Source organism: Dermochelys coriacea, chromosome 7, assembly GCF_009764565.3.
Source record: "Dermochelys coriacea isolate rDerCor1 chromosome 7, rDerCor1.pri.v4, whole genome shotgun sequence".
Lineage (NCBI taxonomy): Eukaryota > Metazoa > Chordata > Testudines > Dermochelyidae > Dermochelys > Dermochelys coriacea.
In genome coordinates, this window is record NC_050074.1 from 72422575 (window position 1) to 72450137 (window position 27563).

Here is a 27563-nt window from a genome sequence, read left to right on the forward strand (position 1 = left end):
TGGTGGAAAGCACACCAGGAGCAAGGATGCAAAAAATACCCACAACCACTGCTAAGTTAGTGGCATGAAAGCTAGCCAATGCAGCCCCAAAAGAAGATGAACTAGGACTAGGAGGGGGCAGCTCCAGAGAGGCCTGAATACAGACTGATTCAGCACCTCTTCAAGACAATCTTGACAAGGAGGGCTCCCTATGAACCCATAAGCAGTTTTTACAGCTGCCCTTCTGCAGCAGTGCCACCACCATGTTGTCCCAGAACCAAATCCCACTCCAATCCAGCTGTCCCTATGAGTATAAGAGAGGTATTGCAAAGAACAGCCTCCTTTCCCACATGGATCAAGTTGCCCAAACATTTTTACACATACGTACTGTATAAACTTACAAAAAGGCAAACATATGAATTATGAAGAAAACTACCAAACACCAATTGTTTAAATGCACAGCTACTTTTGGATACTTATTGTTTCTCCTATGAAATTTTTGCTTCTGTAAAAATTGGTCAACAAAACAAAATACATTTTCTTCTGTATTTTATAGAAAAGCAGGCATATTTCAAATTTTCTGGCATATCTTTGTAATGGACTACCAAAAAACTTCCCAACAAATCCATACCATATTAAAAATTCTCCTTTATAAAACACTTATTTTAACTATAACATTCAATACAAATCAAATTCAATTTCAACCATAGCTGAATTACCTACTGGAGAAGCCCCCGGCTGGAGACCCATCCATAATTTTTATCACCAAAACAAAGGCAGTCTTGTGTATTTTCCAAATACATTTCTTTCTTTCCTTCCAACTCAGAATCTGTCTCTTTTTTGGACCTCTTAAACTCAAGATATAAACCCTTTCTTTGCAGTCTATTTAAGTTCTTGTACTGCCTTCATCAACATGGCATCTGAGCACTTTGCAGAAGTGCATTAAGCAATGTTACTAGCATCTGTCACCTGTAGCTCTCTTCCCACATCCTCTTGCCAGGGGGAAAGTTTGAAGATAGAACAATTGCCCCATCTTCACAAGGGTTTGTTTAAAGTTTGAAATCAAGACCTCCTATACCTTAAAAGAAAAATATACTACTAGACTTGCAACCAGTCTATGTGTCAGGGAATGAAACTGGGGAGAAACATAAAAATAAGTTTCTTTTTAATATAATGTTTCTTTAGAAAAACACAATAGAGTTTACTAACAAATCTGGCAGCATAACAGGATGATCACAGATTTTTTCCTGGAAGCAAATGGTTAAGGAACGTTCTAAAACTTCTGAAGTAGTCATGCAAAAATCTAGAATGAAGCAAATGCCTAGTATGCATTAACCACTGTAACTACCATTGCCAACCAAAGTATTACATTTGGGCCAGTTATAGAAATGTGCAGCTCGTGACTCTTTGTTAGAAGGGAAAATGAAACAACAAGTAACACAAGATATATGGTAAATATAGCCAGAATTCATTGAATTATCTTTTACATTTTCAGTTTTGAAGTAAACTTTCTTTACCTTATCACAGAAGTCAGTAAGAGCAGTAAAGTCCCACTTCTTGGCATAAGCAACATTATATCTCAATATAGCCTCCTATGGGGGAAAAAAAACACATACTGGAATAATAAATACAGATCTTGGTTGGCATGTGACAATTCACTGAAGTTTATCTTTTTTGAAGAAATAGTACCATCTACTGGCAGAAAAGTATCTTAATACACAACAAACGCGCTATCTTGGGCCTCACCCGAAGGCTTTATATAGACAAAAAACTCCCCTTGTAGTTGATAGGAGCTTTTGCATGTGTAGGGCACTGGAGAATCAAAAGTATAGCAAGGTTAAGCAGAACAATTAAAAACAGAGAAACAAGGACCAGGTCTAAACATAATCTTACCAAAAATAATTCCAAGAAAAACTGACTTTGTTCTTAATTTACTCTTTGTGTGTGTGTGTATTTGACTTTAAGATTTCTTTTTGTCTAATTTAAACTCACTTCTTGTTTTTGTTTCTTTTAACAAAGAAAAACATTTCTAAAATGTCAATTTTACACTGCTTCAAGAAATTAGTCATCCTCAAAACACACGCTAGGAATTGTTGACAAAAAAATAATTGAATAGTTGCTATGTCATTCATGAAACATATAAAAATTGAGCATTTTCTTTAGTCATCACAGGGCATAGAGGCTTTTTTTAAAAATTGTTTCTTAAAAAAAGGTTTAAAGCCTTTCCAGCAGCCTGAATTCTTGTGAAATAGAAATGGAAGCAGGAATTCCTGACAGCCCTGAGCTCCAACAGATTGATGTGGAGATTGGTTTTCTGAGCTGTCCATTTGCCCTGAGACACGAGAGCATTGAGATGAGTTCCCCATCCCAACAGCGATGCATTGGTCGTTAAAGTCAGTGATGTAATTGAGCGACAGAAGAGAATGTCCATGAAGATGTTGAATTGATCTTTCTACCAATCCAGGGAGTTCCTCACTTACAGAGGAACAGTCACCTGTCTCTCCAAGGTGTTTCTGACTGGAGAATAGGTCATTCTGAACCAACCTTGAAAACAGCAAAGGCATAGCCTTACATGATATGTCACAAAAGGGCAAGCTGCTACGCGTTGCAGGAGCTGAAGACAGTTCCTTACAGAGGTTCAAGGACTCCCCTGAATTTTTCATACCAAATCTGACAAGGTTATGAATTTGTCTTAGGGAGGGTAGGCTGGCTGTTGACAAATCCACAGATGCCCCTATAAACTACCTTCCTTGTGGGGATTAACAGGGATTTCCTTACTTTTAGCTAAAGACCCAACTCTTGGAACAGAGCAAGGGCCAGGAGGCTGGAAGACAGCACTGCTTCATAGGAATGGCCCTTGGAAGACCAGGATTGGCTCCTGTCAGAGGTAAACAGCCACTACCACCACGGCCTTGCAGAACAGCCTGGAGGCAGAGTACTTGCATACATACCGAAGGGAAGTACTCTGGAAATGATCCTGGTCTACAGTGAATCATAAATATTTCCTGTGCGAAGGGTGTATCATTATATGGAAATAGGCATCTTGTAGGTCGAGAGCTGAAAACCAATCCCCCTACTCCAGTGAAGTAATTATAGCTGCCAGAACCGCCATCCTGAACTTCTGAGGCTTTACAAACTTGTTTAGAACTCTTAGATCAAAATCAGTCTCCGCCCTCCATCTTTCTTTCATATGAGGAAATACTTTGAGTAAAACCTCTTGCCCCTCTGAAGGGGCAAGGACTAGCTCTAAACGGAGAAGTTCACCTTCCATCTTAATAGAACCTCATGAAAGGGGTCCCTAAAGAGGAATGGGGAAGGGGAATTGACAGGAGGGAGTGACATACAATAGATTATATAGTGTGATATTGTAACCTCTATAACCCACTTGTCTGTAGTAATTCGCCTCTAGGCATACTGGAAATCAGAAAGGCAGTCCCCAAAGAGAGGGTGGAGGGCAAACAGTTGCAGCTGTAAAACCAGAGATGCAGGAGGATCCCAACTCTCAACCAGCCTCTCAAAACTGCTGCTTATGAGATGGTTGAGTGGTCATGGAGGGCAGGTGGGCTGTCCTTTTTCTTATCTTTTCTCTGTCTCTTCTATGTCTTTTCCTGCGGCGTTCAGTGGATCTATGGAATCCAGAGAACTGATCAAGACGTGATCTCCAGGCAGTATGTGACCTACTAAACTATCTCTTATTAGTAGGTGTATATATGCCCAGGGAGTATAAAGTAGCTCCAAAGTCCTTCAGTGTATGCAAGGACTCATCTGTTGTCCCCAAGAAAAGCCTACAACCATTGAAAGGGAGGGCCTCAACAGTTTTCAGTACTTCTCTTGGAAATCCCAAGAGCTGGAGCCATCATGCCCTGTGCATTGCTACCACCATGGAGATGGACCTGGCAGCAGTGTCCACAGCAACTAAGGATGTTTGACGAGCAGGCCTGGCCAATAATTGCCCCTTTGAAATGGACTGGAATTGCTCCCTATGTTCAATAAAAGCCATCAATTTATTATCATTTCTGAAATGGATTGCCTGATAGTTCATGATCCTGAATTGCAGGATTGCTGATGAATAGGATTTCTGTCCAAAAAGATCAAGTCTCTTTGTCATGTGGAACAGAAATGGAGAAGTGCTGCCTGCCCTACTTGTTTACTGCATCCACTACTAGGGAGTTCAGTGGAGGGTGGGAGAACAAGAAATCAGTGTCCTTAAGGGAAATATAATATTTTTTGTCTACCCTTTTACACATGGGTGGAATAGTAGAAGATGTTTGCCATACAGTCTTAGTGGGATCCAGGAGTGCCTCACTGATAGGTAATGACACCTGGAGGGTGTTGTTGACAGTAGAGTATGTAACAGCTTATGACATGCTGTGAATCCCTGACCTCTTCAAGTGGAATTTGAGGAGTGTCAGCTACCTTCTTTATGAGGTCTTCAAATTGCTGAAAATCACTGGCCCTGGAAGATGGAGGCAAAACTGCTTCACCTGGAGAAGAGGATGAAATTGGTGTTTGAGGGTGATTTCTGCATCTGCCCTGGGCTCCTGTTCCTAAAAAGTGTCTCTTCCTCGGATGAGGAAGGTATGGCGTGGCTTGTTGAGGAGGACAGGACTGAACAACCCTATCTCGTGTCTAGAGAGCTGCTGTCAGTAAGCAGCCCAGGGATCCTAGTATGCCCATTGAGGGGCCCATACAGGAGTGGAGGTGGCATACAGGGTTACATACATACACCCTTGATGTTGGTTGCACTCTTCCCTATGACTGTCAAAGAATGGGTTCCTGATAGGCTATGTTGGGGAACCCTGGACTCAAAAAGAAGACCCCTTCATCCTCCTCAACACTGTCCGATGGAGGAGCATAGAAAAGGATGGAGAATCCTGAGGTACCGGGGGACTACAGCAGTCTGGAGACTGAAGTCTCAGTACTGAAAGACACTCAGTACCCACAAGGAACTGGGATTCCAGCTCATATGTTATGGATAGGGCCCTACCAAATTCACAGTCCAATTTTGGTCAATTTCATGGTCATAGGATTTTAAAAATAATAAGTTTCAAAATTTCAGCTATTTAAATCTGAAATTTCACAGTGTTGTAATTGTAAGGATCCTGACCCAAAAAGGAGTGGGGGGGGGGCTGCAAGGGGGTTGGGGGGGAACTGCTACCCTTACTTCCCCACTTCTGCAGGTGGCAGCACTGCCTTCAGAGCTGGGCAGCTGGAGAGCAGCAGCTGCTGGCCGGGAGCCTAGCTTTGAAAGCAGAGCCGCCGCCAGCAGCAGCGCAGAAGTAAGGCTGGCATGGCATTGCCACACTTACTTCTGTGCTGCTGCCTGCAGAGCTGGGCCTTCAGTCGGCAGCCGCCACTCCGGTCACCCAGATCTGAAGGCAGCAGCGCAGAAGCAAGGGTGGCAAAAGCATGACCCCCCTAAAATAACCTTGTGACCCCCAAGGACTCCCTGCAACTTTCTTTTGGGTCAGGACCCCCAATTTGAGAAACCCTGGTCTTCCACGTGAAATATGTATTGTAGACGGTAAAAGCACACAAAAGGCCAGAGATCAGGGCAGGAGACCAGATTTCACGGTCCATGATCCATTTTTCATGGTCGTGAATTTGGTAGGGCCCTAGATATGGACAAGTCCCTCACATATCTGAACTCTTGAGGTACCGAGTAGGGAATCTGTACCAATGTGGTAGCTATGGACATGGTAGCCAAAGCTGACAGTATCACCGATGGCAGGCATACCAATGTAGACACTAATGGAGTCTGGCACCACTGCTTGCTCAGTATTGAGGGTGCCAAATGGGTAGGTGCCGACATGGGCCTGGAACGGATAGTACCGGCCCATGGTGTTTATGCTTGCCCTCCTTCTCCCTGTCAAGAGCCAGTCTCTCCCTCGAGCTCCGGGGCTTTCTGGCTCCACCAGTACCAGATGAGGAGTCCTTCAACTCAATGGTACCAAGCCAAGAGGTCAAGGCTTTGGAGACTGTAGCTCTCCAAAGGGGACTGGGCTTTTCTGGAGCAGGCTCTTTCAGATGAGAGTCCACACTCCTTTTTTTAGGAGTCCTTTCAGACGCCTCCAACAACATCCACTTCTTAAGGAGAGCCTGTGCCAAGGTGGAAGGGGCCCTGGATCTGTCTTGAGGGCCGGGGGGGAGAATCTCCTGACCTGACTCAGACACTGAAGTGAGCACTCAACCATTAACAGTCTGAGCTTATTCTTTTTGTTCTTCCTTATCCTCATCTTGAGGAATAGGCAGCAATTGCACTCCCCAAACAATAGATACACTTAGAGTGGCTATTGCTCACAGGTATAGCCTCTTGGAAGGAAAGGCAACATTTGAAGCCTGGAGAGCAAGGCATGTCCTGCCAGAAAGATAAGACTCCCCAAGGAAAAAGAGAAGAGGGGGAGAAAAAACCCATCCCCCCACTACTAACACTCACTAAGTAACTAACTACTACTAACAACAACCTACGCTCACAAAACTTAAGCTATAAATAGAATTTGAAATAACTGAGGCACGCTCAAGGAGTGCATGCTACAGCTCCATCTGAGGTCGAGGAGGTAAAAAAGGAAATGAGGGCGGTTTTCCCACGCATCCATCTATAGCTTCAGTGTCCAGCACAAGGAGCCATATGGCGCACATGAAGGCTGAACGAGTACTGCTACTAGAAAAATCTCCAAACTAGGGCTTGAGAAGCAAATGTGCAAGGAGGTATGTTTGGGGAAGTTACAGTGCAGCTTGCTGAGGAAAAGGCACTAGAGAAAACATTTATGAGAATTTAGAAGAATACCACTTAAGTCTCTTGCTCATTTTCAGTATCTCCATTTACATCTGAAAACTGTTACACAAGGCCTGCTACTTTTGAGTGAAAAGCAGTTCAGAGTGTTAAAAATGCCATGGTGTTCAGTGAGGACTTAGAGTGGAATCTGCCCCCTGCTTGGTCCAAAATAACCCATATCTGGGGACCATCTTGGTACTCTGCATGTGTCCTCTGTTGACTGGAGTTTTGGAGAGGGCTGAAGATGTGCTTCCTACAACAATGAAGGGGAAGAAAGAATTTTTATAGGCAGCTGATGACATGTTGAAATGATTATTTAACGCTGCTGGCATTTTATTGCGTTTTGGCATCTAGAGACTTGGACTAGCGTCTTTATGATTTAAATAAATACAAATAACCACATTAAAAAGAGAAACTGCCTGAAACGTGTTGTGGACCTACCTCATACAAAACTTACTAAACATACAAAACTAACCAGAAAATGAAGGAAGACGCACACACACAAGCTAAATCTGACCTAAATTCTATTTTTTCCAGCTTTTTTCCACATTTGAATGGTCTAGCCTATTAAAACAATTAGATGGTAGGTTAAGATTCTGTATTCAAATTTCAAACCCATGAGCAGGTAGGATTGCTTTCTTTTTAAATTGCTAAATCAAAAGTTCTTTTAAAAAAGAAAAACAAAACAAAAAACAAAAAGTAACTTAAGGATAATGCTGTTAGCATTTATTGTGTTTAACCAGGAAGTGAGGAAAATAGCTCTGCTACTACACTACATAAAGGGACACTATCATTTAAAAAAAAAAAAAAAAATCACATTCCTGCCTGCTATGTTTCTTTAAACTAAACTAATGTTATCAAACACACCTAAGGGAACAAAGTGATTAGAGAAAAAATAGCTGTTTTTCCAGTATCTTTACTTTGTGCATTTGACAGCACATTTTGCAGAGTGAGTTTCACATTTCCCACTGTATGGTCACTTTCTTCAGTTGTTTATGTGGGTCCAATTCATCAGCAGAGGAAAAAAAAAGAAAAAGAAAAGAAAACTGGGATTGGCAAAGGCACTCCTAGACAGATATAGGACCTTAAACCACCTACAACTCATTTTTAAATTGACTTTATTTTAGATTGCTGGCCTTACCTTCAAATCATGTGAGCTGGTGAACTTGTTAAGTAGTGCAGTCTGGATAAGCTCCCATCGGCTTCCAGCAGTCCTATCGCCATTCTTTAAAATAAAATTAAAAAAAAAAACATGAAAGCAAAGCAAACACTTCAGCTAATAAAATTGTATTCGACCCCCCAAGCCAAAAAGCATGTAGCAGTAAAATATTCAGTGTCATTGACTGTATACCACAGTACAATTGTAGATGGGAGAAAAGGGAAAGGGGTTCTCTATTTGCCTACTTTTAGAAAGAACTATGCTTTGAGCACGTGTGTCATTTGCTAATTAATGTCTCAAATCACACTGCATTTTGCTTTAAAGTTTTTGGGTTTTTTTTAAATTGGGACATTTGTTAAACGATATATAAAGTGCTCTCCTTCATACTGACCACACTGTTAGTCTTTTCTATCCTACCCCCTCAGCCATAAATAATGCATTAATGGACCTTAATGCAGGAAATGGTTGACCAAAATATTATTAAAGGAGACTACTGTTGGAGGAAGTGAGCTTAATAGCTGAAGACCCTCCACCAGAAACAGTCTGCCTCTAAACCCAAAGGTCGCACATCCATGAACAGTAGGCAAAAGTGCCTCATATCCTCTCAACCACCAAAATGGTAAAAAGAAAAGCAGTACTTGTGGCACCTTAGAGACTAACAAATTTATTAGAGAATAAGCTTTTGTGAGCTACAGCTCACTTCATCGGATGCATTTGATGAAGTGAGCTGTAGCTCACGAAAGCTTATGCTCTAATAAATTTGTTAGTCTCTAAGGTGCCACAAGTACTGCTTTTCTTTTTGCGAATACAGACTAACACGGCTGCTACTCTGAAACCTGTCAAAATGGTAAAGTGGCAAAGAGAAAGTCCCTAAATGAGCCAAGTCCCAAATCACGTAGGGCTTTACAAATTACAAATACCACCATCAATTACAGCCAGAATCAGAAGGGAAGCCAATACAATTCACAAAAACAGAGGTATTCTATGCTCATTATACTAGGCAAGGAAAGGTGGTATGATCAAAGCAGTAGGAGACAAAATTGCTAGAAAAGTTCTGGACCATCTGGAAACGGAGGTGAGAAATGGGAGGGTTATAATTAGCAAGGTGAGAGATATGACCAAGACTTGAACAAGAGTTACAGCAGTAAGGATAAAATGGATATTTGATTATGACATAATATGGCTAGAGTTATAAAATCCCCCAAAATCTCCTTTCACACAGAATATTAATTCAACAATTCATACTTCAAAAGCAGTCATTTTTTCTACTATAGATAGGGGGATTAAGATACAGAAAGTCTGGCTCATTCTTCCACATACTTAAATTAAGACCATATGCCTAAAGAGAGAAAAAGATATTGGGAAAAACTCCAATGCTTACTCTGTGCAAACACAGGCAATTTTCATGAGGCTGGTACGAGGGGGCTAGATAAGATAGTTTACCTCTTCAGAGTCATGCTAATGGTCTTGTCTAAGTGGTGCCATAGGGTTTTCATGAATCCTCTTCCTATGAAGCACCAATTCATCAGTTATTAATTTTTCAGCTGCAGTAAAAATACCACAGCTGAGAAAGTCAAAAAGCCTTTAGGCTATAAGTGTGTACCAGCTGGCACAAGAGGCAATATAATTTGGTCTCCACACAGGTCCATCTTCAAAAATTTATTAACCTATAACTAAGGGATCTCTCAATCACAAGTCTCCCAAGTGGTAACATGATACTCGTATCAAAAAATCTTTAACCTAGCAAGACTAGGCCATTCATGGTTTAGCCAGTAACATAATAAAGATACACTTGAAACCTTTGAAAACTTTGAACACATGCACACTGAGTGACAAACCATAACTGAACCAATCTCATTCTGCAAGGTGTAATCATCATCCCCAATAGGATCGGGGGAGAAGGCTCTCCTTTTTTCCATACCCAACCTGCCCCTCAGACTTTTTCCCTACCATGTATAGTATTCGTCATACAGATGGCTAAATGAATTATTGGCTGGCAGAAGAGTTCTCTTCTTTTGTCTGAAGCTTAGCTACCAGACCAGATAGACGAGTGTTCTGATTCAGTATGGCAAACTGAACATCTACAACTATAATAGAAGACAGGGTAACAACTCCTTACCATATCTGTCTCAGTTTTATTGCCCAAACTTTCATTCATATTTGTAAGGAAATTTTTTTTTCTTACCTCATCCTCTACAGGGTACAAGTTTTGTTCTGAACAAGGCATTTTAACATGTTTATTATCCCACAAATCTTTATAATGAGTTGGAAAAGGTTTGGGCACCTCTTCTTCCCTCAATAGATCTACCTGCAACAAAGAATAGAAAGAAAATTCATGCTATGCAAAGTGCTTGTGAAACCTATATAAACAATAAGAAACAGAAATCCTCATGAAAAGCGAGTGCACAGCCAAATTTTGGCCACAAATCTTTTTCCACACGTTCCATCAAGTTTAACAGCAACTATACCCAAACATCTAAGAGCAGGCACTGACCCATATTATATAGTCTTAGACATAACTCTGGCGACGTGTACACTACCGCGGTAAGTCAACCTAAGTCACGCAACTCCAGCTAGTGAATAACATAGCTGGAGTTGATACAGCTTAGGTCAACTTACTGCGGTGTCTACACCGTGCTGGGTCGATGGGAGACACTCTTCCATCGACTTACCTTGCTCTTCTTGTTCCCAGTGAAGTACCAGGGTCGATCAGAGAGTGCTCTGCCGTCAATTTAGCAGGTCCTTCACTAGACCCATTAAATCGACCAGCGGTGCATCAATCCAGCAGTAGTGTAGACATAGCCTCAGACACACACATTTGTGTAACACTGCTCCTGCCTGGACTCTCTGTGAGGATTGAACTCAGGACCTCTGGATCTAAAACAGTGCAGCTACTGCTTGAGCTAAAGCACCTGGTCAAATAGGTCAGCAGTAGTAGACTCAAACTTCTGTATGCAGTCTAGCCACCAGAAGGGGACAAAAAGCCACACTCTGCTGGTGTGAGTTACACTTGTTTTCAGTCTAAGACACTAGGATATTATAGTAACAAAACAATCATTTTGGTGGAGAAGACACTTTCATTACAAATTGATCATTTTCAGGTATTTATATAACATTTTTTGAAATTATTTCTTTTTGGGCTGGAGGAGCATACTTCCCCTTCTAAGAGGCAGGCTTGAGCCTACAACAAAGACAGCCTGGGTGTAATAAAGGAGGCCTCCTGCCCACCTTAGGGCTTGGTAATTTAAACAGGAACAGGAAACTGAGCAGAAGGAATGGGTCTAGAAGCCATCCAGGCTGCAAAGGACAGTAGTCTTTCCCTCACGCTCCAGAGGGCTAGCCTAACCCAGCTAGAGGATTTCTTTGTGGACTTTTAGTTTGGAAATTCTGAAACAGGGTCATCTGGTAAGGGCCTATGAACTGCTGTTACAACTGCTCCTTCCCTAAGACCTTATTAAAGGGGATATACGTATGTTGTTTCGGCTTATCCTTGCCTGGATTCTTTATAGTGGATTTACTGATAGATACAGTCGGAAACATTGAGACCAGGTGTATCTGTTGCACATACCTGGCCACAAGGGGCACACAGGGAAAGCACACACCTTTTACAGGTGAAAAGCTATTCATTTTTATACACAGCCCAAAAGTGGATTAAAAAAAATTGTACAATTTAGTTTGGCCTCTTTTGAGCCATTAGAATGCAGAAAATTATTTTTTCATGCTTTTACAAAATGTATTATATGCTGTTCTGCTTTCTAATAATTCAAACATGGATATATTTAAAAAACTCCAGACATAGCACATTTGTAATTCTCAATGCTGATATTACCGGGTGAGCTTCTATGGCCTGTGTTATGCAGGAGGTCAGACTATAAGATCGTAATGGTTCCTTCTAGCCTAACACTCTATGAAAAAGTGTGATCATTTTAGTGCACTTTGAAATAAATGTAATATATGCAATCATTCCAATATCTGATCACCTGCTAGGGCTTTTCCCCCCCTCTAAAAATAAAAAATACTGAAAGCTATTCTAAGCCACTATGGCTGGAAATTTATATACACAAAAGTCACACAATTATGGTTCCAAATGTAGCCATAATTATGTGTATGAACACCACACTCTATTAGTGCACATGGTGATAACTAGTTGTGGATACAGTGGGAACCATATTTAAAATTCCTGACTTTTCTGATAGTAAATTCTATTTATATCATTGCATTAACAGTTGAACACCTTATAGACCACATGCCTTTTAAGCAACAAGTAAGTCAAATAAACGTCAATTTATTAAGAATGAATGCGATTTTCTTTACCTGTGCTTTGTGACATCCTGCCAGTTTATCATATTTCACTTTAACAATTATTTTACTGTACATTATTTCAAAGAGAGTGAGAGAGAGACAGAGAGACACAGACACACATATGTGTGTGCCAGGTTAGTATGGGATGCAAGGCTAAGATTCATTTATACTCCTCTTCACTCGTTCACTTTTATACCTTGAATCCAAAATTGAGAAATTTTGAAAAGAGAAAACATTGACCAATTCTGGATAAAGATATACTTCCTGCAGTTCCCAGAACCTGGAAGTCAAATGGGGAGCACAAACCTATCTAAAATAAAAGTTTGTCCCTAAGGGCCAGAGTCAAAATCTTAATCATGTTTCTGCAGCCCTACTCAACCAAACTGTAAGACCTCTGTATCACAAAAGGCAAGGCATCTTTAAGCATATTAGATACTCTAGCTAGCTTCCCATGAGAAGTCAAAAGTTTCCACAACCAGGTAAAGCTGCAAAATTGATAAATGGCAGGATATCAGTCTTATGTCATCAATTTAATAAGGAGGTTGTGTTTTCAAATAATATTTGAATTATCATACTCTGATGGTCACTGTGTGATTGGTTGATGGTCTCAAATGAGGAAGATGAGCCCCGCACACAGGCATTCTCCTCATCTCTTCAATAGGTGTCCCAAACCATTTCTTATTAGTGGGAAGTGAAGGTGGGATATATATAGGAATCTTCCTTCCCAGCCTTTGGTGTTTGAATTCACAAGGTTCTTTTCTGCTGTTAAAATAAAAAGAATATATTGAAGCACATCTTATTTACAATGGAAAACTCTATAGCTAAATGTATGTATTAACATTAGATTTCAAACTAAATTTATGTCACTTAAGCAGTTTCTTTTCTAAAATACTTTTTAACAGCATCCAAAACACAGCAAAAGCTGAATCCAGAAACACCTTGTTTTCAGCAACATGCACAGTTTTCCACAGTGTTTTGTTGCATATTCAACAGCAAAAAAGCCATCCTCAAAACTGCTCCAAATATTGTAAACTTTATGGAATGGAACACAATCCTTAGTCAGGGGCATTGGTCCCATTATGGTCCCCATTAACAGGAGTCTAAGTATCAGTTTAATCATTAACTTTACATGTTCAATGCAATATTCTATTTATACATGATGAAAAGTGCTTTTACCATACGAACCTATCAGGACACTGTATTGGACAATAGCTTTCTCAAGATGACATTTACCTGTACTACCAGCTCCCCAGACACTACCAGGGGTATGGAACATATTGACTCCTAAGTCAGTAGTTTGAACAGCCTTTGTATTTGTATTTGTCCTCAAACAGCAGCAAAAGAGTTCCAGTGTATTCCACCTGTGTACTAAGGCTTAAGCAGACACTGTAGAGACCTGGCACAAATCATCAGTTGTAGAACTTCAGAGTGATTATAGATGTCAGTTTAACAGACAAGCAACATCCTATCTGAATACCAAAAAAAGGTTTATCAAGGTGGTAGCACAGACTGAGTGTTCAATCAGAAGTGCTTGAGCATTCACAGCTGACATTAAAATTAATGGGAGCTGCAAATGCTCTTACACATTTCAAAATCCAGCTTTGCCTTTCATCTTATGTAGGTAATGATTTACACCCACTTTGCATATGCATAAGTGACTACACAAAATGTAGGGCAATAGTGAATTGGGCCTAACACACAAGGAAAGATTATAGAAACAAGCCCAAATTTTGTTCTCTGTTATACTGGCATTACTTCAGACTTACTCAGGTAATTTAGAGCAATAATTTGACTCAATTTCTTGAAGCTGGCAGGGGCTAAACTAACCAAAGAGTCTCCAGAAACAAGACTGATTTTGGTGAACACTTCACTATTTATTAACTCATTGCCCAAAAGTCTGCTCAGTGCCCAACAGATACAAGAGATAGCAGTCCTGAAGCTTTGTTTGAATCTAGATTTACTAAAACCATAATAAATGAATATATATAACATATACATTAACTTGTGAGGAAATTCCCCTTGTGCAAGACTCATTTGTTACGGTAAGGTGAGCATCTCTACAGGACTATACAATGAAATACAGACTATCCAGTGGTCTCTGTGCTAATCTATTTCATATAAAACCAACAGTTGTAACGGATGGATGATAGTTCATTCCATGGTCTCATTAAAATCTGGTGTACTCATTCATTATCAGCCACTGAGGCAAAATAAAATTTAAAAAAATCCCAATTTGAACTTTCTTCAGAAGTCAAAAGATCTGCATAACAATTTTGACAAACTATATTACTAATTTCTTCTGTTATATTAGACCTCCAAGAAATTAACTAGCTCTGTTTATCAGATTTTAGCCAAGGAAATTGTCACAGATAAGCAAATGCCATCGGAAGAATGGATTTCTATTATCTAGTAACTTGAATCAAAGACGAAGTACAGAAAATTTCAGAAGTTTGAGAAAGTCCTGAAAAGTAAGGGCATGTCTACATCGAGAGGTATAGTAAAATAAAAACTGGGACTCAAGCTTAAGTACAATGTGCACCATGAAATAATGAAACTATAATAAAAGTGTGCACATAGTTGTTAGATACATACTAAAGAGCCAAGGCAGAAAACAAAGTCTTGAATTATATTATTACTCAGTAAAAAAAAGTCAGAAGATGCCAAGTATTCTGTTTCCACAGAATAGGCATAGCATACAATACTCTAGTGAAGCAAGGTTTTTGCTGCTTAAAAAATTAAGATCTACTTCATTAAAAACTTACATTTCTACTTGCACAACTGATTTTTACCAATTGCTACTCTTTGCTATTGAGAACAGACACAGTGCCACTGGCAAATGTAGTTTAATATCTACCTAAAATACAATGTCATATAGTCAAGCAAACACCACTTCTCTGAACACAAATTGCTAGTATGTCCACTTTATTACTCAGAATTTACACTGGTGAAACTGAAATCAGAATCTGGCCCAAATTCATTCACTGTCCTCTATGATCTAATTTTAACCAAAAGATTTTGTACACTGTATTGAAAGGGATCTGTTCTTCCCTCAACTCCATTAATGCCAATGGGAGTTACCTGCACTTGTTAAGGAGAAACAGAAACAGAGGTGGGCAAACTACGGCCCGCGGGACTGTCCTGCCTGGCCCCTGGCCAGGGAGGCTACCGCCAGCCCTTCCCCCACAGCCACACCGGGAGCATCTGGTGCGCCGCTCCTGCCGCGCAGAGCGGCTTGCACCTGCCCACCTCCCAGGCTTTCTAATAAACTAGTCTTGCTGCTCTGAGTGGCATGGTAAAGGGGCGGGGAGAGGAGGGGTTGGATGAGGGGCAGGGAGTTCTGGGGGGCAGTCAGGGGACAGGGAGGAGGGGCGTGGTCAGGGGACAGGGAGGTTGGATAGGACGTGGGAGTCCTGGGGGGCTTGTCAGGGTATGGACAGGGGTTGGGGCAGTCAGGGGACAGGAGGGGGTTGTAGCGCTTAGTGGATTTTCCACGCCCCTCAGCAACACAGTTATATCAACGTAAGTTTGGAGTGTAGCCCAGGGCTTAGACAAGTTAGATGTCTTCAAGTCAGCTGGGCTTGAGGTAATACGTCCTAGAATACTTAGGAATTGTCTGAAGAGATCTCTCAGCCATTAGTTATCTCTGAGAATTCGTGGAAGAGAGGAGAAATATCAGAGGACTGAAAAAGGGCAAATACAGTATCTATAAAAAGGGGAATAAGGACAACCCAGGAAATTATAGACCAGTCAGCTTAACTGGTCCAGAACGACAATAGAGCAAATAAATCAAACAATCAATCTGTAAGCACCTAGAACAAAATAAGGTAAAAAGTAACAGTCAAGAACAAATCATGTCAAACCAACCTAATAGTCTTCTGACAGGATAATAATGACATCTTGACTTTAGAAAGGCTTATGATACTGTCTCACATGACCTCTTCATAAACAAGCTAGAGAAACCTATTATAAAGCATTTGCACCACTTTGGGGCAGCTTGTGTTTCTGCTGTATTTTTAGAGCACATAGAATAATGGGGTCTTGATCCCTGACTAGGACTTCTATGCTTTATGGTAATACAAACAAAAACAAACAGCAAGCACCATCACCACTACATTTCCCAGTTATGAATATCTTTTTCAAAGTTTTCTGGACTGAAATTTTCCATATTGGTCTCAACCCTAGGATAAATATTTTGGTAAGTTTGAGCAAAACTAAGTCAGGTTTGTTTGTTTTTTAACTGAGTAATATAAGCATTGAAAAAACAAATAAACAAAAAAACAAAAGCCCCTTTCTCCCATGTATTCTGATTGAATTTTGTAGATTCTGCCTTCTTTGCATTAGACGAATGCACACACAAAAATCTAACTTTTTTTTTTTAATATTGATCATTGACAAAGGAACAATTGAAGTTTGAAGGAAATCTTGATCAATGGCTTAAATTCTTTACCCAAACACCTCAAAAATAGATTATCAGTGTATTTAAGGATCGGTCCACTGAATCTCTTTCAAAGCTAATAAAAGCTTTATTTTTAATTGTATTAGATTGTGTCATAGATCAGTAGGCCAGATTCATCCTTGCTATAAATCTATTGAATTCAATGGAATTACACTAGGAATTTAATTTGGTCCTATAATCATACTAATGCTTTAGAAAGAAAAATTCACTTGTATTCAAGCTCATATATGTAACATTCAGAAGTAATTCCACAATTCACAGTACTCGTTTGCCAAGATATATCGAAAGAAAATACATACCACTTTATTTTAGAAGGATCCTGCTATTACACAATATACTAAACAATGAATAGTAAAGCTATTCTTTGTCAACGATATCCTGTGCCACCATGTATTAAAATCTCATTATTCTAAACTATTTCTTGACAAGATATACGGAGAAGTCCTTTCAGTACTCTAGCTTTAGAAGGTCAGTATTAATTCCTGACCTTAATATTTCTTCTGTGTTCTAGAAATGGCACAAGACAAGTTGTCATTGTGTAACCTTGAAAGAAGGTTATATAAACATTTTTGAACTCATCTGCTATTTTTAAATCAGTGGTTTCTTCACTATTATGTACAATTTTGAAAAACTGCTTAAAGGATAATAAAACATCTACTGTGCTATTACTGAAGAGAAATATATTTAAAAGGAAAAGAAGGAAGGGGACAAATTCAGATTACCTTTTCTCCTCTTTCCTGGGTATCCTCATGAAATGGGCAGTGATTTTCGAGTCCTTCTTCCCACAGTGTTTTGCACCTTTGCATTCTGATGAAAGAGCAGGAGAGATCCCATATGACTTTGTATGCAATTCATCCTCTTTGACAGAGTCATCCATCCCCTCAAAATGGAGGTTATATCGAGCACCTTCACAACATTTGGAAGAAAACGGTGACTTTCTCAACTCCAGGTCAGCATTCCCTCGCTGAAACCTGGAAGATTTGCCTTCAGCTTTTGATGTGTCAACATCTTCTTGCTCATCAAGAAATGGACTTGTTTCTTCATCAGCTTCTGAACCCTGGCAGCTATTCTTAGAATTATCTACATCCATTGGTGACTCAGGTTCACTTTCTTTCTCAAAAGCATGTGAATCTCCTGAATTACTTTGATATTTGTTCAGTTTTCCTGCATCTCCAATATCAGATACACAGGTATCACTGCAAACATCTGAAAGTGGGCTTTCTGGAACTACATCCACCTCATCTTGCTCACTAGTCACATAGACTACATGGACAGGATTGCAGGTCTTTAGCTGCTGTGGATTACATGAAGTCACTTTTCCTTCTGTCTCACTGTCTTTTGATGGATGTTTTCTATTTGCCATCTTCACAGACCTGCCTGATAATTTCCTGTGAGTCCAATTGTCACTATTTTCTTCACTACCTCTGTGAACTTGCTTGCCAGTTTTGTGCATTTGATCAATATTGGCATTTTTAAACTGATCTCCAGACCAGGTCCCTTTAACAGGCTCTGTGTCTGATGGCTGATCTCTGCATGGCCCCTCTGCCTCCCATTTACACGGGTTTCCAGTCTGAGGCAGATTTACATGTTTTGTACTTGTTTCCACGGATTTTCTTGGATAGCTTTGTGGACAAGTACTCTCCAGCTTTTTAACATCATGCTCACACAAGTTATCCTTTTTAACAGAAGTCATCTTGGGATCTGCTCCTGTGTTATTAGTTTTGCTCTGCAAACTGTGGAAGAAAAGATTTAAAAAGCTGGGTTTAATTGTTTCTTGTGATATGAAATTCTTATTTGTAGATTTAAAGGCCAGAGGGACTACTACAACCGTGTAAGACAAACCACAGAATTTTACCAAAGTAGCACCAGCAGTAAAGTCCAATAACTTACAGCTAAACTAGAGTATATCTTTTAGAAGCCAACCTGAGCCTGAGAAGGAGCCAGAATTCACCAACGTACATTTCCAAAGAGCCACAGTAATGTGTCAGTAGCCCCCCCATCAGCACCCACCCTCCAGCTCCCAGAATCTCCCACCTACCAGCACTCCCACTGATCAGCGCCTCGCCCACCCTACCCGCACCTCCCAATCAGCTGTTCCGTGGCATGCAGGAGGTTCTGTGGGGGGGGGGGAAGGGAGAGGAGTGAGGGTATGGCAGGCTCAGCGGAGGAGGCGGGAAGGCGTGGAGCGGGGGCAGGGCCTGTGGCAGAGCCAGGGGTTGAGCAGTGAGCAACCCCCGGCACGTTGGAAAGTTGGCGCCTGTAGCTCCAGCCCTGGAGTTCGTGCCTATACAAGAAGCAGCATATTAACTTCTGAAGAGCCGCACGTGGCTCCGGAGCCAGAGATTGGCCACCCCTGTTTTAGAAAGATAACACGTCTCCCTTTAAAGGTTCCAAGTGAGATGATGAATTAGTTACTTCTCTCAGTCATCTGTTCCAGTGGTTAATTATCCTCACAGTTAAAATGTTGCATCTTAGAAAAATTTAATTGGCAGCATCTTGTTATGCCTTTTGTGCCATCTTAAAGACCCTCCTAAAGGAGGTCTCTTTTCTCTCAGTATAGGTAATTCGAGGCCACGATCAACTCATCTCTTAACCTTGTTTTTGATAATCTAAATACAATATGATTTAACTAGCTAAATTTAAGTCACGTTTCCCAGACCGCAAATCATTTTTGTACCTTTTCTCTGAACACTCAGCAATTTGCCTACACACTTTTAAAAGTGTGGACACCAGAACTGGACAAAATAATTTAGTTGTTTTCTCACCAATGTCGTATACATCTCTACTCCTACTCCACATACATTCAGTTTATACATTTATGTATAATAATTCTTGGATGTAGCAGTCCTAAACAGTCTGCAGTTTAATAAAAAAATATATTTATTAAATCTCTTATTATTTTACAGCTAAGTCAGTTCTAGACTAAATATTACACTAAGATTGAACAGAAACATGATCTGCTGGTCAAATAACAGGCCTGTGAGTCAAAAGATTTAGTTTATATTCCCAGCATGCTCCCAAGCAGCAGTGGGCAAGTCACTTCACCTTTTGTGCCTACATGTGCTCATCTGTAAATCTGTATAAAAATACATACCTACAGCAAAGAGATGCTATAAAACTAAACAAATGTTTATAAAGCACTTTAAGATCTTCAAATAGAAGATTCTATAATAGAATTGTCTATAAACAACATATCAAATGTTAGGCAGTACTTTGTTGGGTCTTTCCCTAATCTTTCATCATCTAAAAGATAAAAACGGGAAATTACTGATTGTTACAGTTTATGAACTTTTTGACTAAACACATTTTGATAAGCTACTGAAAATCAGCAGCCACCTCAATAAACGATAAGATTCTGCTGTTCTTGGAAGATACTGTGGATGAATAAATGGATTACTTGTTGTGTACTATGAACTAAGCAATCCAAATAAACAGGATAAATGACTCACTGCTCAAGACTTGACACTGAAAGCGCAGAAGCTACAAAAAAGCAGTACTTGTGGCACCTTAGAGACTAAAAAATTTGTTAGTCTCTAAGGTGCCACAAGTACTCTTTTTCTTTTTGTAAATACAGACTAACACGGCTGCTACTCTGAAACCTGTCAGAAGCTACAAGAACACCAGTTACAACTAAAAAGAGTTTGGTGGCTTTGATCTTACAATATTCACATCCAACTCCATTAATCTCTACTCACTGATATTTCTGATTATATTACTGTCTACTTAAAATATTGAAATGACACTGTCAACTTAAAAAAAAACAACCTTCTATCTGAATTTTAAACATCATGTTGCTAAAAGTAACACCTATGCTGACTATAGCTGAAAGACTAGTGGGGGGAAAAAAACTTTTTTTTGTTTCTTTATTTTGTGTATTTGACAGCATTTATATATAGCCAATGTGTCAGTTTCCACTACAGAGAAAGTCAGGACCCCATCCTGCAAGCTCCCATGTGGGCGCAGAACTCTACCTGGGTAGAACGGCTTGCAGAGACAGAATTTTCCCTCTTTGCGCAAGTCTTTAAAATAGGAGCAGAAGTCAAAAATTGGCAGAAGAACTATGGAACAGGTATATGTACCATTCCTACTTTTTCATTATTTTTTATACTGACTAGGTTTCAAGTTGATCATGTCCCTTTAAAGGCCTCACATTAGAGCCACAGCTACAAAGGGAATTTGGAATAAAGATTCTCATTCCATCCTTAATTCACCTTTTTGTGTCAAGTATTTCACCACGTATGGCACATGATATCACATAGCAACCTGAGGCCATGTACAACGGGCACCACTTAATCAATCGCTTTAATAGAATTTCCTTGCTTTTGCTGGTTATTTTATCATCATGGCTGTCAATTTTCTTTTCCAGTGCTTTTTTTTTTTTTTTGTTATTGTGAAAAATAAATCTCTTGACATGATAATTATGGGAATGGAACAGTTATTTTCCGCCGAAAAGATTGCCTAATATTACTTCATGCCAGACACCACATAAATTAAACCTTTGTGGGTTTAGTTATGTTTTAGATAGTATACTTAATAGCTTGTACCAGCAGAATGATGAAGATTGTACATCAAGTTTGCATTTATTTGTAATAGTGATGCTGTCACACCAGCTATGAATAAGTTTATGAATGCAAGATTGGGCATTCATACTCAGCAAGAAGAGTATGTTCCAAACTAAACCCAGAGGTGAGCAGCTACAACTTGATCACAGTCAATGGAGATGTACCACCTTATATCAGAACTGAATATGATCCTAAAAGCTGTAGGAACAGCAAAACTATTTGCTGAAAACAGGATTACAAGAGCTTTGATTTATTAATGCTCTATGTTATACCACAATGAAAGCAGAGCCATATCTACAATAGTCCTATTTCTATTCCAGAATAAAATGATTGTGTTAATAAGTTATAATAAACCTTCTGACCCAAATCCTGTTTAGAGACAGTTAAAAGAATTGTTCCATTAATTAAAAAAAAAAATCTTTTAAGCTGTTTATATTATAGCTTTTACCTCTTTAACTCTGTTGTCTTGGGTCCTTTATTCTCCATCCAAGTGGTAATTGTCCTTTGTTTGTAAACTGAAAAACCATAATATGTATATTATGACACAAACTGCAATATTAATAAAAACTATGAAGTTTACATTTTGCATTAGCTACAAGTAAAACATCTAAATTAAGTTTTCATTGATACCTGAAGCAGGTATGGTATTCAGACCAGGGGTCAGCAACCTATGGCATGTGTGCCAAAGATGGCACGTGAGCCGATTTTTAATGGCATGCTGCTGCCTGCCAGGCCCCAGCGGCCAGCCCCGCTCAGCCCGCTGCCGAACCGAGGCCAGGATCCCGGAAGGCAGTAGCATGCCATTAAAAATCCTGCCCACCCTGGCCCGCTCTTCTCCGCCCCCATCCCCCCAGCGGGGGCAGGGTGAAGAAGCTTGATCCTGCCAGCTGCTGCTGCAGGGCAGGAGAGCTCCCCCTACCGCCAGCGTGCTGCGTTCCTGTCCCTCCTCCTCTCCCACCCTGCCGCCAATCAGCTGATGGACCTTGCAAGGGATGGGGAGAAGCGGAGCGGCAGCGCGCTCCCAGAGCTCAGGGGAGGAGGCAGAGTAGAGGTGGGGACAGGGCCTTGGGGAAGGGGGGTGGAAACAGGGCATATCCCCTCCAGCCCCCTGCCTTGAGCCGCTCTGGGCAGGGGGCTGGGAGTACCCCATGACCCTAGCCCACACCCCCAGCCCTCTGCCCTGACCCCTACACTCCCCCCCACACCCCAGCCCCTTGCCCTGACCCCTGCACCACCCCAGCCCTGACTCCAGCCCCCCCACATACCCAGCCCCCCCACGTCCCCAGCCCTGACTTCCGCACCCCCTCACATGCCCCCAGCCCTGACTCCTGCACTCTCCTCATACACCCGCAGCCCCCTGCCCTGACTCCTGCACCCCTCACACCCCATGCCCTGACTCTTGCACCCCCCCCATTCTCACCCCCACCCTAAGCACCAAATGGGAGCTCCTGCACCCCCCCCATTCCCACCTGCACCCCGGCACCAAATGGGAGCTGCCCAGGTAAGCACTCCACACCCAAACCTCCTGCCCCAACCCTGAGCCCCCTCCCTCGTTCTAGCTACACTCTGCACCCTAACCCCCAGCCTGCTCCTTCACCTCCAGCCCTGTGCTCGGTGCACTCCCACCCTCAGTTCAGTGCAGAGAGAGAGAGGAAGAGAACTGGCTAGAACCAGGGAGAAGGTAGGTACCCACTCTATGTGGGAAGGGCTGGGATCCCAGACCGGCAGTGGGCTGAGAGGGGCCAGCAGCTAGGATCCTGGCTGGCAGGAGCCAGCAGATGGAACCCCAGACCGGCAGCGGGCTGAGCTGCTCAGCCCACTGCGAGGCTGGGGTTCTGGCTGCCAGCCCCTTCCCAGCCAGGGTCCCGGCCGCAGGCCCCGCTCAGCCTGCTGCCAGCCTAGGTGAATGGAACCCCAGGCTAGCAGCGGGCTGGCAGTGTAAGATCAGCATTTTAATTTAATTTTAAAAGAAGTTTCTTAAACATTTTGAAAACCTTCTTTACTTTTTACATACAACAACAGTTTAGTTATATAATATATAGACTTATAGAGAGAGACCTTCTAAAAAACTTTAAAATGTATTACTGGCACGCCAAACCTTAAATTAAAGTGAATAAACGAAGACTCGGCACACCACTTCTGAAAGGTTGCCGACCCCGATCCAGACTAATGACGTAATATTACAACACATGTAGATTTAACATCTGTAATTAGCTCTTGTATTCCCTGTAAACTCCAGGCTTGCTTTTAGGATAAGTCACAGGTTTCTTTCCTCCCCATCCCAGGATTATTTGCAAAGCAGGGTCAGAGCATTGGCTACTTAGTATTCACAATGAATACAAAGTAATTGGCTGGACTCAATGGAATGGGTTGGAAAATTACCTTACCCATACAGCTGCTCTTGAGGTATTCACTTCTCAGACAGGAAAATTAGATGCTTCTGTATCTTTAGCTATTGGTACCAACATACACCTTTAGTATATGGGAAAAAGACACATCCTGGATCTTTAAATGGCAAAATTAAGATAGTCGATCTTGCTTCTCTACTGCCACCACTGCTCCAAATAAAACTGTACTGATCAGTGGCTAGGTTTAGTCTACCCTTGAAAATTATATTGGCATAGCTCTGTCGATCAGAGGGTGTAAAAAACCTCGTAGTTATGGCGCAGAAAATTACATAGCTATGCCGACATAACCCCCAAAGCAGACGCAGCTACAATGAGAGAAGAGAGTTTCTGACAACTCAGTTAACATTTTGAGGGAGGCCTACCGCAACAGGAAAACCTCTTCTGTCAGTGCAGGCTGCGTCTACTAAATGCTGACACAGTCTATGTCGTGCACGCATACCCACAAGCAGTGAACACTGACAGACACATTCTAGCCACTGAACTTTCAGAATGTGTGGAGTAGGGGGAGAAGGTAAGAAGGGGTGAAACAAGATCCTCAACATCCCCACTAAGCTGAACTTCCCTTGTTCTTCATACAATTTTAGTATCATAATATACTTGACTGATAAAGCCAATTTGTGCCCACTGTACAATGAAACATGGGCCTTGTAATACTGAGAGTATTAAAAATGAGCTGGAGCAGCTTTAGTTTATGCACTCAGTTGTTCCAAAGTTCAAAACAGAGAATGCATGTAACTTGCTCATTTGGGTTAATCTATTCCTTTTTTCTTTTGTGAATGTAGAATCCACCCATCCTTTCATACCAGAAAATTTCTTGAAATGTATGTCCAGTTTTAGGAAGAACAAAATTTAGAATTTGTATTTTCAAGTGTATGTAACTGAATGCTACCATTTATTGTTATTTTATATTTTAGTATTATGAAGGTAAGATAGCACATAAGGAAAGGTAGAAGAGAATCTCTCTGATTAACCAAAATCTTACAAAAAAAATAATTTGATTTCTAAATATGAAGTAGAATTTTAAGTTCAAAATATATTAAGGTAATTGACAATCTATGTATTTGTCATAACTGGATTGCTGCTAAAAAGCCCCCAAATGTCATGGTACAACCCAGTAAGACTTAAATCTTCACCTTGATACAAAACCCACTGCATAAAGCATTTAGTTGGAGCCTTTTAACTAACTTGGCTACTCCAGTAAACAATCTGAAGTTTTGGTGGAATAAAAACATGCAGAGCAGCCAAGAAACTCAGCAGTTGCAAGTCATAGTGTTCTTAATTTGTTGGGGTGCAGTACTTTCCCTCCTCTGGCTTAATTTCTACTCTCTGTCTGTATACCTGTCTTTCTTTTTCCATTCACCTCTACAACAACCAAATCTCATCACTGCAATGGCCTCCAATGTTTAAATCTGACAGTCATTATTTCCTGAAATCCCAATGGATGAACGTGATTTGGATGACCAGATTTGGATGAGCATGAGAAATTTTTGGCCATTGAAATAGGTGAATTCCTTATAATTTAACATAAGCATTTCTCTCCATTAATTTCATCATGCATATAGCACTTTAAATATTTGAAAAGTGGTCAGTTCTAGCTAGGTTAACTGTTGCTCTCGATATACACCTAGCAAAACTATGTTATGAAAGATTATAAAAAGTATCAAATCTTAGCGAGTCTAACTCCATGAAAAAAGGGGGGAATGAACTCTTTCTACAGGCAAGGTGGTGACAAGTAGCGAGTAGTTAGTGAAGACACCATTTGCCCTGTTTATTTTAAGTACATGAAAGCAAACAAAACAATAAGACGACTGAACAACATACTTGTCTCTGTGCACTTATCTACCACTCTGATACTTGTCTCTGTGCACTTAGTACAATCTTGGCTTCTCCGATGGACATGGGGGGGGGGAGGGGGAACCATAGCTACACACACATACAGGGAAAGACTCTCCCCAGTCCGACAGGAAACGAAAAACAGCCACAGAAGGAGATGCACAGAAGAAGGTTAAAAGGAGGCGGGTGGCACAAACCTTTGTTTCCCACCGTGGCTGCCAAGCTTTGGCTACTACCGCTGCTTCTGGGCCCTCGTTCCCAGGGGGGAGGGGGAAGAGGAGACGGAGGCTGCCGTGTCCCTTTTCTGTCCAAGGAAGGGGGCTGCTCTTCCTCCGACCCGCGGCTGCCGCTGGGAGAGGCGGGGGGGTCCAACCTGACTCTCTTCCTGGGGGGTTCACACTCAGCCCCTGCACTCATGCTTAGGAGACCCCCCCCGCTCCGCGCACCCCCAAACGCGCTGCGGCGCTGGGCTCACCAGGGAGGAGAAGCAGCCCCCAAAGGAGAGAAGGCGGGGGCCCTTCCCCTCCACATCCTCGTGCTGCCGAAGGTGGGTCGGGGGCAGCTCGCCCGGCTCTCCCGCGCCCCACACCTTCCGGGGAGCAGTGAGCGGACAGGGAACAGGAGCCCGCACAGGCCTGGACTCAGGCCAATACAGGGGCGGGGACAGGAGCAGGGGCCGCGGCCACACACCTCAAAATGTCTCCCCCTCTCCCCATAGCAACAGCTCCTCCGTCGCCCCGCCTCCTTGGGCCACAAAGCAACATGCCTCGGGCCGTCGTAAAGCGGAACAGGAGACGTGAAAGCTGCGGCGCTGAGGACTCGCTTTACGGCAGCAGTAGCAGCGGGCGAGGGAGGGGGCGCCAGGGCGGTTGTTCGTTGGCTCGGTCAGGGCCAGACCCTGTCCAAAGGCGGCTGCATGGAGGGCGGCGGTGGCAACTCGAAGGGCTCAGGCCTCGGCGGCCTGTTCGGTGCTGGAGGAGCCGGGGGCCCGGGCTATTCCCACGCGGACCTGGCCGGGGTGCCGTGTGAGTATCCGCCGGCCGGGCCCGGCCTCTTGCCCTTCCCGCCACGCTCGGCCGGGGGCTCCCGCTGCCCGTGCGCTCAGCGTAGCCCCCACCCCCCGCTCCCATATCTCCGGGGGCGGGCGGGACTCGAGGCCACGGGGCAGAACCGGGGGCGCGCCGGCGGGGTTAGAGGAGGAGAACAGGCCCTAGTAAGGGGGAAATAGAGGAGCTGGAGGTGCAGTAACCCTCCTGCGGGGGGGGGAGGGGCGCACCGGTACCGGAAACTGACTCGAGCCCTGGGAAGCAGCTAGCCCCAGTCACGAGCGTTGCACGGGCACCGGGCGGGGTGCGCTGCCCTCTGCGGAATCCGAGTCTTGTGCAATCGCAGAGGAGCCAGTGCCTGAGTAGGGGGGTCAAGAGCCGCAATACATCGGTCTTCAGCGAAAGCACTAATCGAGGGTGTGAGCTGAGGCCCTAGGCACTTTGACTGTCTCTCAGTGTTTCCATCCGCTATTATTAGCGTGGTGCCTGAGAGGGTGGCCAGTATTTATTCATACAAGCTGCTTTTGTCACAGAAACGTGAAAATGAACACATCCTTGTTGGGGGTGATAAGGGTTACTTAGTGACTTACTTACTGCTTAGTTTAAGAAAAACTTCAGCTTGAGATGACATATACAAGACTTTATATATAGTTGAATGGATTTGGCAGTTAAGTATGACTTAGGCAATTGGATCTATAGTAAACATTTAATTACTTGTCAGATAGTCCTGGTTTAGGGGGTCGTCTGGTTGATTTCGGACAAAATATCCTCTTGCTCATCTCAGCCTGGCTGTAGGCTTAACGAGGAATAAAAGAAATGTGTAACTTTTGCACCTAAGAATAATAATCTATATAGCCTGTACTAGTCTGTCTATAGACAAATTGATTTACAAAGATGTTTACAGAGGTAGATAAATGTCATCATCCCATTTCACAGATGGGGAAGTGGAAGTAGAAGTTAAGTGACTTTTTAGGGTCACACAGTTCATCAGTGGTGGAGTAGAGAATAGAACCCAGGTTTCCCAGCAACCACTTCCCTGATCA

General features: G+C 42.1%; 2 protein-coding genes across 14 annotated transcripts in view; one reads left to right on the plus strand and one right to left on the minus strand.

Moving 5' to 3' along the window:
- PARG (poly(ADP-ribose) glycohydrolase) overlaps positions 1-26274 on the minus strand; it is a 124630-nt gene extending 98356 nt beyond the window's left edge. For 3 of the 11 annotated variants that reach the window (XM_038408836.2, XM_043518911.1, XM_043518910.1), the window contains exons 1-7: positions 25672-26050; positions 21682-21748; positions 17394-18404; positions 12791-12977; positions 10099-10221; positions 7896-7979; positions 1497-1571 (exon numbers count right to left, since the gene is read on the minus strand). In XM_038408836.2, the coding sequence (XP_038264764.1) occupies positions 1497-1571; positions 7896-7979; positions 10099-10221; positions 12791-12977; positions 17394-18404; positions 21682-21748; positions 25672-25891 (1767 nt within the window). In that variant the 5' untranslated portion in view covers positions 25892-26050. Of the gene's footprint in view, positions 1-1496; positions 1572-7895; positions 7980-10098; positions 10222-12790; positions 12978-17393; positions 18405-21681; positions 21749-23620; positions 23706-25671 lie in introns of those variants that run through there. The other 8 variants (XM_043518908.1, XM_038408838.2, XM_043518907.1 and 5 more) reach the window with 8 other exon arrangements.
- An 86-nt stretch (positions 26275-26360) lies between these two features.
- The window catches only part of TIMM23B (translocase of inner mitochondrial membrane 23 homolog B), a 30120-nt gene continuing 28917 nt past the window's right edge, over positions 26361-27563 (plus strand). For all 3 annotated transcript variants that reach the window (XR_006282750.1, XM_038408851.2, XM_038408850.2), the window contains exon 1: positions 26361-26499. Coding sequence is in view for 2 of the 3 variants with exons in the window: in XM_038408851.2 (XP_038264779.1) it covers positions 26391-26499 (109 nt within the window). In the remaining variant the exon portion in view is untranslated. The remainder of the gene's footprint in view (positions 26500-27563) is intronic.